Here is a 13009-nt window from a genome sequence, read left to right as displayed (position 1 = left end):
AAGTTTGGACAGGGTTTCAAATCAGTGACATTTTTAGAATGCATGGCCATCTTGTTGGAATCAGCAACAGTTTTAAGCCACAGATTTGTTTCTAATCCAACTGATCAGAAAACAGCTTATTTGTTAAAGCAAAGCTTTAAAAGACTCTCTACAGGAGCTAGTTTGTGCAGTTTCTAACTGAGTCCCTATGCAAGACACACCAGTGACGTTAGCATTGTGTGTGAAGACGTGGAGGAAGAGCCCCAGCTCTGCAGTCTGACAGAGCTGGGTTCAAGTCATTCAATTTCTCTGAACTTGAATTTTCTCCCTTTGACAATGGAGGTAAGATATATGGTCCTTCAGGGCTGCTGTGACGCTAAAGATAAATTTTGAAGTTACATTACAGATAATAACCATAAGATCCAGCAATTTCACTTCTGGGTATATACCCAACAGAATCGAGAGCCAGGACTCAAAGATACTTTATACCAATGTTCATAGCGGCATTATTCACAATAGCCAAAAGGTGGAAACCACCAAGTGTCCCTCAACGGTTGAATGTGTTAGGGGAAACACTAAGTGAAACCTCCTGCCCTGGCCAGGCAAGATAGTAGCCACTTGCATGAGTTATCTTACAACAGGAGGTCCTGGTAAGAAACACGGAACAAACAAGCCACCACCAACCAGAAGAACTGGGGGAAGGTCAAAAGAAGAGAGGAGATGCCAGTCCACATGTCATACCAATATCCCAGAATCCTTCTTGCTGGAAACCATCTTGGCTGAGTGATGTGTGTGCCACCAGGAAGGACCCTGAGTCAGAATGCCGGAAACTAACCCCAACACCGTAAAACCTGAGACTGCAAGCCACACGGCAGAGCAGTTCTCCTGGGTTCCCTGACCCTCCTGCTCTTCACCCGGGCGCCCCCTCCCAATAAAGTCTTTTGCTTTGTCAGCACACACATCTACTTGGACATCTATTTCTGAGTGTTAGATAAGAGCCCACTCTCAGGCCTTGGAAGGGGTCCCCCTTTTCTGCAACAAATGGGTAAACAAAATGTGGTATAAACCTACAATGGAATATTATTCAGCCTTGCAAAGGAATCAGATTCTGATACAACATGGATGAATCTTGAAAACATGCCAAGTGAAATTAGCCATACACAAAGGGACAAATACTATATGGTTCGACATATGAGGTGCCTAGCATAGGCAAATTAATAGAGACAGAAAGTAAAATAGAGGTTACCAGGGGCTGGGGGAAGGGAGTTATTGTTTACAAAGTTTCTGTTAGGGACGATGAAGATGTTCTGGAGATGGATGGTGGTGATGGTTGAAGAACAATGTGGATGTACTTAATGCTGCTGAACTAAAAGTGATTAAAATGGTAAATTTTTGTTAAGTGTATTTTATCCCAATTCTTTAAAAATGAAAAATTAAAGAAAATAAAGATACTTATTTTGTTAATAAAGTTTAATTGCTATTATTACATATTTGTATAATATATACATGATTTAACAGGCTAGCTGTGCAGCTTAAAACTACTGAATCTAGTTGGAGTTTCCCTCTTCTGACTTGTAACATACCTTTCCCAGCAAGGGGTCTGTAGAAACCTGCGGAAGGGGTGGGGGACCCTGGAATGAAAGGTGCCAGGCTGTTAGGTGTAAAACATCACAAGTACTATGTTAATACCTCAGGAATAATGAACCCTGATTTCTGCAGAATGAATCAACTTTTCATCTGAGTCAGCTGGTTACTATCAGTCTCTCTCTGTGCTCTCAGTTGTGAGTCTTTTAAATTCACAAAGGGGATGTAATGAGATAATCATTAGCACTCAGACAGCTACTTCAAATGTAAATCAATAAGGCAGTGGAACCTGGGGACTGCTGCTATTTAGACACCTTTTAATGGCCAAGCTCTGCTAACACAGGGAGAGAGTCGGGCATGTTGGCTGAGGAAACATGCAGCTCTTAGGGTGGTCCTGGTAGCTTCATTCTGCTTCAGGAGGACAAGCCTATTTACAGGGAACCCCAGAGGGTCAGTGGTCATTAAGCCTCTTGGGTTTTGGTCACGGAGGGCACTAGGATTACATTGGCTAAGATCTCTGAATACAGATGAATGGGCAAAGTGACGCAAAACATTTACTCACAGAAGCATCTCCTATTCCTGGGGAAACCAGAACAACGAGTTTTCCTAGCAGTTCATTGGGAAGGCGGTTAACACACAGGAGCCAGTGAGGAAGCCAATTTCAAGACAAGAACTGGCTGACTGACTAAGACAGAGTCCTCAGGCTTAAAGTCATTATGATCTCCTTGGCATCACTGAGTTTTAACAATACTGTAAGCAGATAGGACAGCGGGTGCCCGGAGAAAGAGAACTAGGCGTGGCTTTCTTGATGTAAAAAGCCATTTTGGGATCTAAGCCTGGCCATAAGGCTTGCCCTTCAACAGGTCTCAGTAATTAGTGATTGCAAGGGAAGTGAGGGAACGCAGGAACAAATGAAAAGCAGTCAAGAAACAACAGTTCAGTGATGAAACAGAGTCCCACTTCCTCCTCAAGGGATGTGCATCACAATCTGATACAGTCTTTGAGGTCTGCAGGAACTCAGGCCCCAACCCAGGTAGAGGACGGAATCGTGAGGTTGACCCAATCAACTAAAGCTTGGACTCTGTTGACCTTGGCCCCAATTCTATGCTGAATTCTCCTCTGCTCAGGCCCCTTCATGAATATGCATGTACCCTCAGCTTAAAACTTCCCCAATTTTGCTGTTGGGGAGACATTGCTTTGGGGAAGATCCCTGGTGTTTTCTTTACTTGCTGCAGGTAATAAATCCTTCCTTTCCTTGCTCTTTGGCTTGGCTGTGTCTTTGGGTGTCCTTTGGCTGGACACCCACCCAGAGGCAAACTGAGTTTTTCAGGTAACAATATCATCGCCACCATCATCATCACCATCACCTGCTATCAATTCAGTCTTCCCTTACCTTCTAAATCTTGCACAGTGCAATCTTCTTTGTGCAGAATTGTTTATGTATTTGTGACTCGAGACCCCTTTTGATGTCAGCTCCTAGGTCATTTCATTGCAAACTGCATTTCCACTCAGACTTAAAAAATAAATACCATGAAATCTGATGATGGAGTCACACCTGTGACTATACTAAAAACCATTGAGTTGTACCCTTCAAATGGGCGAATTGTATGGCGTGCAAATTAAATCTCAATAAGCTGTTGAAAACAAACAAATTACACAAAAAACGAGAAAGTCGAGCCAAAGTGCAGAACCAGTCAATTTACCACAGCGTTTGATGCCAATTTTGACAAAATGTTTGCTGGGTGAGAAAATCAAGTAGCAAGCAGTGTGTTTTCTGTTCATTATTGCTATCTGGGCTGGCATGCCCCTCTGGTTCCAATTTTCTGTGAATAATTCAAGTTGGCTATAGTTAGCAAGAACAAAAACTCTAGCGGAGCGGGGAGGGATAAAAATTAGGAGTTTGGGATTAACACAGACATACTACTGTATATAAAGCAAATAACCAATAAGGACATACCGTATAGCAAAGGGACTATACTCAATATTTTGTAATAACCCATAAGGGAAAAGAATCTGGAAAAGAATATATATATATTCTTTTCAAGAATGGGAAGGTGATAGGGACTTCCTTGGCAGTGTGGTTAAGACTTCACCCTCCAATGCAGGGGATGCGGGTTCAATCCCAGGTGGGAGCTAAGATCCCACATGGCTCATGGCCAAAAAATCAGAACATAAACAGAAGCAATATTGTAACAAATTCAATAAAGACTTTTTAAAAAATGGTGCACATCAAAAAAAAAAATCTTAAAAAGAAAAGAATGGGAAGGTGATCAGATTCTGGCCAAAAACATGGGAGGAGATACCTCATAGAGGGCTTCTGGGAAAAGTTTCCTCATTCCTAAAAGAGGGCTGCAGGATGAGGTGTTCTCTCTTGCTTCTTTGGATGTGGCATCTGGAACTCTCATCTGGAGCCCTGGAGCCATCTTGGGACCTGTCTGAGGATGAAGCCAACAACCAGAGCAGCAGACAGATGGAAAGACACAGGTCACTGGTGATGTCATTAAGCTCCCAAACCAATGGACTAAGAAGTCAGTCCTATCTTAGAGTTTATAGTTATGTAAGAAAATACATTTCCCATGGTTAAATCTAGTTTGAATTGAAATTTCTGTAACTTGCTTCTGAAAGGATCCTGACACTTGTACAAGTACTGTCAGTATAACAAAAAATTGTAAATAACCTAAAAGTCTATCAGTAGGGAAATGGGTGGAAAAAAAAAGAGACTTATAAACATAGACGGAATTATTATACAGCAGTTGAAAGATAGATGAAATGACAGATTTTGTATACTGCATGTAAATTTTAAAACAACACAGTGTATCTTTCATTGATTTGTATGTTGTATGTATATAAATATGTCTTTAGATTGTACGGATCACGTTAAATAAATGAGTGATTGCCTTTTTTGAGGGGGTAGAATGGGATAGGGGTGGGTGTAAAGAGGTGGCATGTGCACTGGAATTGTCCTAATTCTGATTTTAAAACATGAATCAAGACGATATATTAAAAACTGACAAACCTGGACTTCCTAGGTGGCGCAGTGGTTAAGAATACACCTGCCAATGCCGGGACACGGGTTGGATCCCTGCTCCAGGAAGATTCTACATGCCACGGAGCAACTATTGAGAATGCGCTTTAGAGCCCATGAGCCACAACTGTTGAGCCCGTGTGCTGCAACTACTGAAGCCCATGCACCTAGAGCCTGTGCTTCACAACAAGAGAAGCCACAGCAATGAGGAGCCTGTGCACAACAACGAAGAGTATCTCCCACTCACCGCAACTAGACAAAGCCCATGTGCAGCAATGAAGACTCAACACAGCCAATAAATGAATAAATAAATAAATAAATTTATAAAAAAAATTGACAATCCTGACATGTACACACAGCTGTATTTAAAATGGATAACCAACAACTATAGCATGGGAACTCTGCTCAGTATTATGTAACAGCCTAAATGGGAAAAGATTTTGAAAAAGAATAGATACATGTATATGTATAACTGAATCACTTTGCTGTACACCTGAAACTAACACAACATTGTTAATCAACTCTACTCCAATACAAAATAAAAAGTCAAAAAAAAAAATCGACACTCCTGGGATTGTATGTAGGTGTGTGAGTGTTTGTGAGTCTTTGTATTATTCTATATTTATAAAATCCTCAAAGATGAAAAAAATTCCCCTTCCCCAATGCTACCCCTGGCCCAAACAAGTTTAATTAAGAAAGGCAGGGCTTCCTAGGTGGCGCAGTGGTTAAGAATCCGCCTGCCAATGCAGGGGACACAGGTTCAATCCCTGCTCCAGGAAGATCCCACATGCCACGGAGCAACTAAGCCCATGTGCCAAAAAAACAAAAAAAAAAACAAACAAACAAAAAAGAAAGGCAGAAAAAAAAATTCTTTTGGTAAAGACTTGGGAACTGAGGCTAATGTCTATATAATTACAAGTGGACTCAAAGAGTTCAGAAAACATGGCTTTTTGTTAGAATGAGAGTTTTTTTAACTTTTTTTATTTTGAAGTAATCAGAGGCTCATAAGAATTTGCAAAAATATTATGACAGGTCCTATGTACCCACTAACATCTTACATAACTATAGTACACTGTCAAAACATGGAAACTGACATTGCCACAATACAATTAAGTAGATGCCACACCTTCCTGGGACTTCACCTGTTTGGCTTATGCTACACAGCCTGCAGGATCTCAATTCCCCAACCAGGGACTGAGCGTGGGCCACAGCAATGAAAGCTGAAAGCATGGAATCCTAGCCACTAGATAAACAAGAAGTGGTACAGGACTTCCTAGGTGGTGCAGTGGGTAAGAATCCACCTGCCAGCGCAGGGTATACGGGTTTGATCCCTGCACCAGGAAGATCCCACATGCCATGGAACAACTAAGCCCATGCGCTACAACTATTGAGCCTGCACTCTAGAGTCCATGAGCCACAACTACTGAGCCCATGTGCCGCAACTACTGAAGCCCATGTGCCTAGAGCCTGTGCTCTACAACAAGAGAGGCCACCGCAATGAGAAGCCCGCACACCACAACGAAGAGTAGATCCTGCTCGCCCCAACTAGAGAAAGTCCGTGTGCAGCAACGAAGACCCAACATAGCCAATAAAATAAATAAATAAATAAATTTATTTAAAAAAAAAAAAAGTAGAGGGCTCTCAAGGTTCAAAATAAATAGTCTCTTCCACACTATTCCCCCTCTGAATAAATGTTTAAATAAATAAATAAAAGCATCCATTAAAAAAAAAAAGTGGTACATCCATACAATGGAATATTTCTCCACCATAGAAAGGAATGAAGTACTGATACATACACATCATGGATGAACTCTGAAAACATTTTGCTAAGTGAAAGAAGCCAGACACAAAAGGTTATACATTGCATGATTCCATTTATATGAAATGACCAGATTAGGTAAATCCTAGAGATAGAAAGGAGATTGGTGGTTTTCAGGGGCACTAGGGAGAGGAGATGGGCACATGTTCCCAGGGTAATGGGAATCATTACCACAGTTATGGGTTTCCTTATGTCATGATGAAAACGTTTTGGAACTAGATAGAGGTGGTGGGTGCACAACACTAAATACCACCGAATTGTTCAATTTGAAATGGTCCATTTTATGTTATTCCAACTTCATCTCAATAAAAGAAATGTTAAAGCAATTTGCTTGTTGTAGGAAAATTCAAACCTAAAAGTAGAAGCAAAAAATTACAATTTCTTCTTCTCCCAGGTGCTTGCCTCTCCACATCCAATCCCACCCCACAAATACATCTTCCTTTAACTGCTTGATATGTAACAAGGTCCACATTTCAAAAAGCTTTGTAACATACAGAGAGATACATTTGTTTCCTTCTCTCCTGAATGTATATTGGGCGCTTTATCCATGTGGGGCAGGCAATCTTGTAGGTGATAGGAAACTCCGTAGTGAATAACAGACTGATGGAATTAATTTTTTGGTAAGAGATGGGCAGTAAGCATGGGAACGAATATGAATTTCAGCCTGTGGTAACTGCTGTTGAAAAAATTAAAGTGGATAAGATGGTAGAGAGTGATGTGGATTGGTGGGGGCTCAGGGTGGGTAGGAGAGGTCTCTGAGCTGAGGATACAACAGTGAGCTGAATGACAAGCTAGAGAGATGAAGATCTAGGGAAAGAGCATTCAAGGGAGAGGAAAAAAAAGTTAGAGATCTTTACAGAAGTAGGAGTGTACCAGGTACACTGATCCACTGCATATTATACACATATTAGATATCTTGCTTTTCCTCTACTTTGCCATATATTATACATATATTTCCATGTTGGCCTCTAGTCTGTTTCATTTAGCTACATATTATTCCATAATATTGATACCATCACTTAACCATTTCCCTGTTGATGGACATTTAGGTTGTTTCCAGTTTGGAATTATTGCAAAATATGCTGGAAAGAACAACTTTTCACAATTGTGTTCATATTTCTGTAGAATACACCTCGAGGAGGGGAACTGCTACATCAATATCCGTGTGTGCACAGATTTCACCCACTAAAAGCCCAGGACAGCTTTGACTTTTCATATCAGTCTCAGGTTCAGAAGCATAAAAGATAAACTTTTAGGTTAAAAAAACAAAACAGGGGCTTCCTAGGTGGCGCAGTGGTTAAGAATCTGCCTGCCATTGCAGGGGGCATGGGTTCAATCCCTGCTCCAGGAAGATCCCATATGCCTCGGAGCAACTAAGCTTGTGTGCCACAACTATTGAGCCTGCGCTTTAGAGCCCGTGAGCCACAACTATTGAGCCCATGTGCTGCAACTACTGAAGCCCGTGCACCTAGAGCCCAGGCTCTGCAACTAGAGAAGCCACTGCAATGAGGAGCCCGTGCACCACAACGAAGAGGAGCCCCCGCTCACCACAAGCAGAGAAAGCCTGCTCGCAGCAACAAAGACCCAACAGAGCCATAAATAAATAAATAAATAAATTTATAAAAACAAAAAACAAAAACAAAAACAGGGACTTCCCTGGTGGCTCAGTGGTTAAGAATCCACCTGCCAACGCAGAGGACATGAGTTCAATCCCCAGTCTAGGAAGATCCCACATGCCACGGAGCAACTAAGCCCATGTGCCACAACTACTGAGCCTGTGCTCTAGAGCCTGTGAGCCAAAACTACTGAGCCTGCATGCCACAACTACTGAAGCCTGCGTGCCTAGAGCCTGTGCTCCGCAACAAGAGAAGCCACAGCAATGAGAAGTCTGTGCACCACAATGAAGAATAGGCCCCTCTCACCACAAGCAGAGAAAGCCTGCTCGCAGCAACAAAGACCCAACAGAGCCAAAAATAAATCAATAAATAATTTTAAAAAACCCCACAGACTACTGTGTAGTTGATTAAAGGTGTAAATGCTGTGACCCTGATTTAAAGGCAGAATAACTAAGAGGGATTTGGAAGACCACAGAGCACGAGAGACAGACAGACAGACAGACAGACAGACAGGGAGAGAGAGACTAGGAACGTCAGCAGAGGGGATCTGCATTGGAAGATGGGAATATCTGTGGTGAAATGGTTCAGACCTTGAAAAAGTATAGCTTTGCAAAGTAAACGTGTTGTCAAGCTAACACCGACAACACAAGGAACAGCAGGACGTCCTTGAAAAACTCTCAAAGTTGACAATCCTGTGTCTCAACAGCCCCAAATGAGTGTAAAAGGGCAGTATCCTCCCAGACTCCCTATTGATTCCCACATGCGTTCATTCAACACTTACTAAGCATGTTTTTTATGCCAGGCATTATACTGGGTATTACAAATATAAAGAAGATGAATAAAAGATTCTGACCTCAAGTTGCTCAGTTTTAGCACAACAGTAATTATTAAGACATTGTAAATCAACTATAAGTCAGTTAAAAAAAAAGGGAAAATGAAAGAAAAAAGGGATTAAAAAAAAAAAGGAGGTTCTTCCTTTCCTGCTTGGAGCAGTGTCTCTACCCTGACAGGTCAAAGCTTTTGAAAACAAATAGAGTGGATTCTTTCCTGAATAATTATCCTATTCAGGGACAGTTAATGACATCAACTTTTCTAAGCTGCAGTCTTAGCAGTTTCTTTGTCCCTAGAAAAAGCACCAAAGAAACTCTGCTAATTTCATTAGATGTGAAGAAGTAACCTACCAGCGTGATCACCCAGTGCCCTCCAGGTGATTCCTCTTGAAGTATGGTATCCGATGACAAGGGGTTGGAGAAGGACAGTGTGCTTCACTATTTGAGTCAGCTGCTTGCATTGACACTTTCTTAGTAGGTTGAAGAGAACACATCTTGAGTCAGAAGGCACTTTAGGCACTTTATTTTGGACACATGGTGTTTTCTTGTGACTGGTTCAAGAGCAATGCAGGTCTCCTATGTATGAAAGAAGGTCTGGTTTTTATATCAATCATTGGTAAATTCTCTGTAAACCTGAGGTCAATCACTTAATGCCAACTTTAAAGCGGGACACATAAGAAAGATCCAGTGGTGTCTTCAGAGAACTATATTAACAGGCTGTAACCAGAACTTTGTATTAATCAGAGGAATAAATCCTCTGTTTTGGGGGAGCAAAAATCAAGGTCTATAAGATTTCAGGGAGCATGAACCACAGACCTGTTGACAAATTTAAAGCCAGACTGATAATAAAGGTCTCTGGTTTCTTTACATTCGTAGGGCTCGATTTCCCAAGTGTTATGTGTTAAAGAAATAAAGCATCCGTCAAATTTGCTAATTTAATATTAAACACCATTTCGAGCCACTTTAGAGTAGGACTGGCTTTCAAAGCTAACTGACAGCTTTGTTTTTGATTTGTCTCATTAGGCTGAGTCCTCTTTAATCTTTAAATAGATGTTTAAAATTAAAATTAATATCTAGAGCTAGATTTTGGACCTTAACATAAGGTTAAGAAACATTCTCTCTGTGTTGCCGCCTGTACTCTATAATTTCTAGCTAGCAGGTTAGTTGCACTCTGTCTAGACTTCGTCCAGAAAAATATCAACAGTATGTTTTTTTCTGTCTTGGGCTCCACGAGGGTGAATTAAAAGAAAAGTTAGGTACTTTCATACTTCAAACAGTTGGGCCTATGTATTTATCTTTTGCTTTTTTTCTTTCCCCATGTTTACGGAACCGCAACCTGGCAGCTTGAGATGCAGTCAATAAAGTACTTCGGGAAAACCTGAGCAAATTCGACCATTCAAAAGAAAACCACTATCACCTGAAGGTGCATAACGAAGCTGGACGCACAAAAATAACCCTGTTAGCTGGGTCCAGCTGGCTACATCATGGAATATGGCAATCCTCTGTTTAGTTTGCAAAGGCCTTGGCCGGGAGGAGGAAGGGATGGAAAAGTTTGAGTGAAGGCTTCAAATGACTAGTCACACAGACAGTGAGTCATTGTAAGTTTCCAGCTAATAATCCCCTCCGCCGGGGCAGAGCCTGGGCCGGAGCGCTTTATGAGCCACACTGCAGTTTAAGTGGTAATGGCTCACGGTTTTATGGTCTCTTGCATCAAATGAATACAGAAAACGAAGGACGCCCTGCGTCGCCTCTGAAATGTAGGGCGAATTCCGGCCGGGGGCGGGGAGGAGGAAGGTGGAAAGAAAGAACACGGCAAGGAGACTGTGAGGCAGGAAACGCAGAGGGCTGGTTAAAAGAGAAGGATGGAATTTTCAGGACTTGAGAGCTTTTCTCTACACCTTATAACTGTTGTCCCTTTTCCCGCGTCCTGTACAGAACGGGACGGAGCGGGCCACCCCCGCGGGCTGAGAGACTCGCGGTCCGCTGCCCCGCGCTGAGTCGCGCCAGGGCTCGCTCCCACCCCTGCCCCCACCCGGTGACAGGTGGGGCCGCCGAGCTGCGACCAGACCTCCGCCTCCTCGCGCTGCCTGCCGGGAGCCGGAGCCGCTTCCGGTTGCTCCCGGCCCCGAACTCCGACTCCCGTCGGCCCCCGGGAAAACCGCAGCGGGGTCGCGCGAGTGCTGCCGGAACTGGTAGTTCCACCTTCTGCCGCGCTTCATAGCCGGAAACAGGGTCGGTCCGGGCCGAGAACTACCGAGGCGAAGGTACGGGTGGCGGAGAGGGCTCAATCCGCGCCGGGCGTGGGGTTGGCGCTGAGGCGGTCGGAGGTGGTTGGGGCTGGGTGGGAGGAGATCCGCTCGCACACACGAGGAGGGTTGAGCCGCCGCCGCCGTCGTCGCAAGCGAGGAGTCAGGACTGGAGCTGCCGCCGCGACGACGCCGGAGATTGTGCCGCTAGCCCCCGGCCCTTCTGCCTCTCCGCTTCCCCGGGTCATCGCAGCCTGCTCCTCCCCGGCCTGTCGCCCCCGCCTCCATTTCCCGCCCTCTCTTCACTACACACACGGCCCCCCCGATCATGGATCCCGGCAGCGGCGGCGGCGGTGGCGGTGGTGGCGGCGGCGGGAGCAGCAGCAGCAGCGACTCGGCGCCGGACTGCTGGGAGCAGGCGGACATGGAAGCCCCCGGGCCCGGTCCGTGCGGTGGCGCCGGCGGCCCCTTGGCGGCGGCGGCGGCGGCCGAGGCCCAGCGTGAGCACCTCAGCGCGGCCTTCAGCCGGCAACTCAACGTCAACGCCAAGCCCTTCGTGCCCAACGTCCACGCCGCCGAGTTCGTGCCGTCCTTCCTGCGGGGTCCGGCCCAGCCGCAGGCACCTCCAGCTGGCGCCGCCGCCAACAGCCACGGAGCCGGCACCGTCGCGGGAGGCCCCTCGGGTAAAGGGCCGGGACGCGGGAGGAAGCCGGGCTGCGAGGGCGGGAGCAGCCGGCCTGGGGGCCGGAGCCCACCTGGGATGGGGCACGGGGTGGCATCGGGGGCGCGCCTCGCCCGACCGGGGACGCGTGGCCGTGGGGCCGGGCGGCACGTGGGGCGCTGACAGCGGCGGCGGCTGTCCTGGGTGGGGCGGCCCCTGGCCGGGGAGGCGGCCTGCGTGGGGCGACCGCGGCGGAGGGCGGGGCGGGAGCGGGGGGCTGGACACACCGGAGGGGCCTGCGATCCGCCCCTCCCTCCGGGGGCAGCAGTTCCCCGCTGGAAGTGGGACCGTATGGGACGCAGCGGGGACGGCCGCGGGTCAGTGCCACGAGGCCTGGAAGCCAGGACAGATGGAGCCAGGAGTCGGCCGGATGGGCGTTGAGAGAGCCGAGGAGTTGGGGAGCGCGAATGCTCGCGTTTTCCCTTCACCTTGGGCCTCGACGAGAGAGCGTCTCCCGCTGCAGTTTCTACTATTGAAACTCTAATTACGTTTCCAATATCTCCGGCACCGAGCCGTCCTGAAGGAATCCCAAGATGCACTGCAGCCTTGCGATGGGGCAGAAACTGTCGGCTATCAATAGATCTTTTTCACCCTTAGCATTTTGAAGTTCACAGTGTCCCAGAGTTAGAGGTCCTCACTGAACATTAAAGTGTGTAGGAAACTACGTTGATTTGTGTGCTCTTTTCCTTAAGTGGGACTTGGGCTTTTCTCCTTAGTTGGTGACACGTTTAGAATTTGTATTGCGTTAAAATCGTTTGCCTTATTCTGGTTGCTTGGTGTAATTCACTCTCTGTTCTTGTGTCAAGGATTAGTCTATTCAGACACCTGAGCATTTGTTGTAACTTCTTAGGTGTCACGTGCCATTTTGACCATGGCTAGTAGACAGACTTTCTGTGGTTTCAAGTTAAGTCTTCTAAAATCTTCGTGTATTTAGGGCCTGCTTAAGTGATAGCATGCTTTCAGGTACTGATTTTGTAGGAATGTCGAATGAGTGAACTTGATTTCTCTTTAAAGTTCTATATTTTAGTATGTCTTGGATAAGTAAACATTGTAAGAGTGCTCTAGGAGTTTAGTTTCTTCCGAAACTTTGGCTACAGTTTTCTCTCTAGAGGCAAAAAGAGAGTTTGGGGAAATGCTTTTGGGAAGTATGTCTGTGAGCACATGGTTTGGACTTGGCTGTTTTATCGAC

At 45.4% G+C, this 13009-nt stretch overlaps 1 protein-coding gene and 1 long non-coding RNA gene across 4 annotated transcripts in view; one reads left to right on the top strand and one right to left on the bottom strand.

Moving 5' to 3' along the window:
- Positions 1-1494: 1494 nt before the first annotated feature.
- On the bottom strand, positions 1495-10935 carry LOC130861160 (uncharacterized). 3 transcript variants are annotated; one of them, XR_009055542.1, is made up of 4 exons: positions 10752-10935; positions 9205-9429; positions 3867-3998; positions 1495-1610 (listed from the first exon to the last, which is right to left on the bottom strand). It is a non-coding gene; the product is annotated as an uncharacterized LOC130861160 (long non-coding RNA). The 3 variants fall into 3 exon arrangements; XR_009055543.1 differs by lacking the exon at positions 1495-1610 and adding an exon at positions 3150-3386; XR_009055541.1 differs by lacking the exon at positions 1495-1610 and having other exon boundaries at positions 3150-3998.
- Positions 10936-11172: 237 nt separating this feature from the next.
- GSPT1 (G1 to S phase transition 1) overlaps positions 11173-13009 on the top strand; it is a 28034-nt gene continuing 26197 nt past the window's right edge. The window contains exon 1 of the mRNA XM_057749762.1: positions 11173-11782. Coding sequence (XP_057605745.1) covers positions 11428-11782 — 355 coding nt within the window. The 5' untranslated portion in view covers positions 11173-11427. The remainder of the gene's footprint in view (positions 11783-13009) is intronic.

Source organism: Hippopotamus amphibius, chromosome 9 (assembly GCF_030028045.1).
Source record: "Hippopotamus amphibius kiboko isolate mHipAmp2 chromosome 9, mHipAmp2.hap2, whole genome shotgun sequence".
NCBI classification, from domain to species: domain Eukaryota; kingdom Metazoa; phylum Chordata; class Mammalia; order Artiodactyla; family Hippopotamidae; genus Hippopotamus; species Hippopotamus amphibius.
Note: the sequence above shows the minus strand (reverse complement) of the source record. Positions and strands in the feature narration are given on the sequence as shown.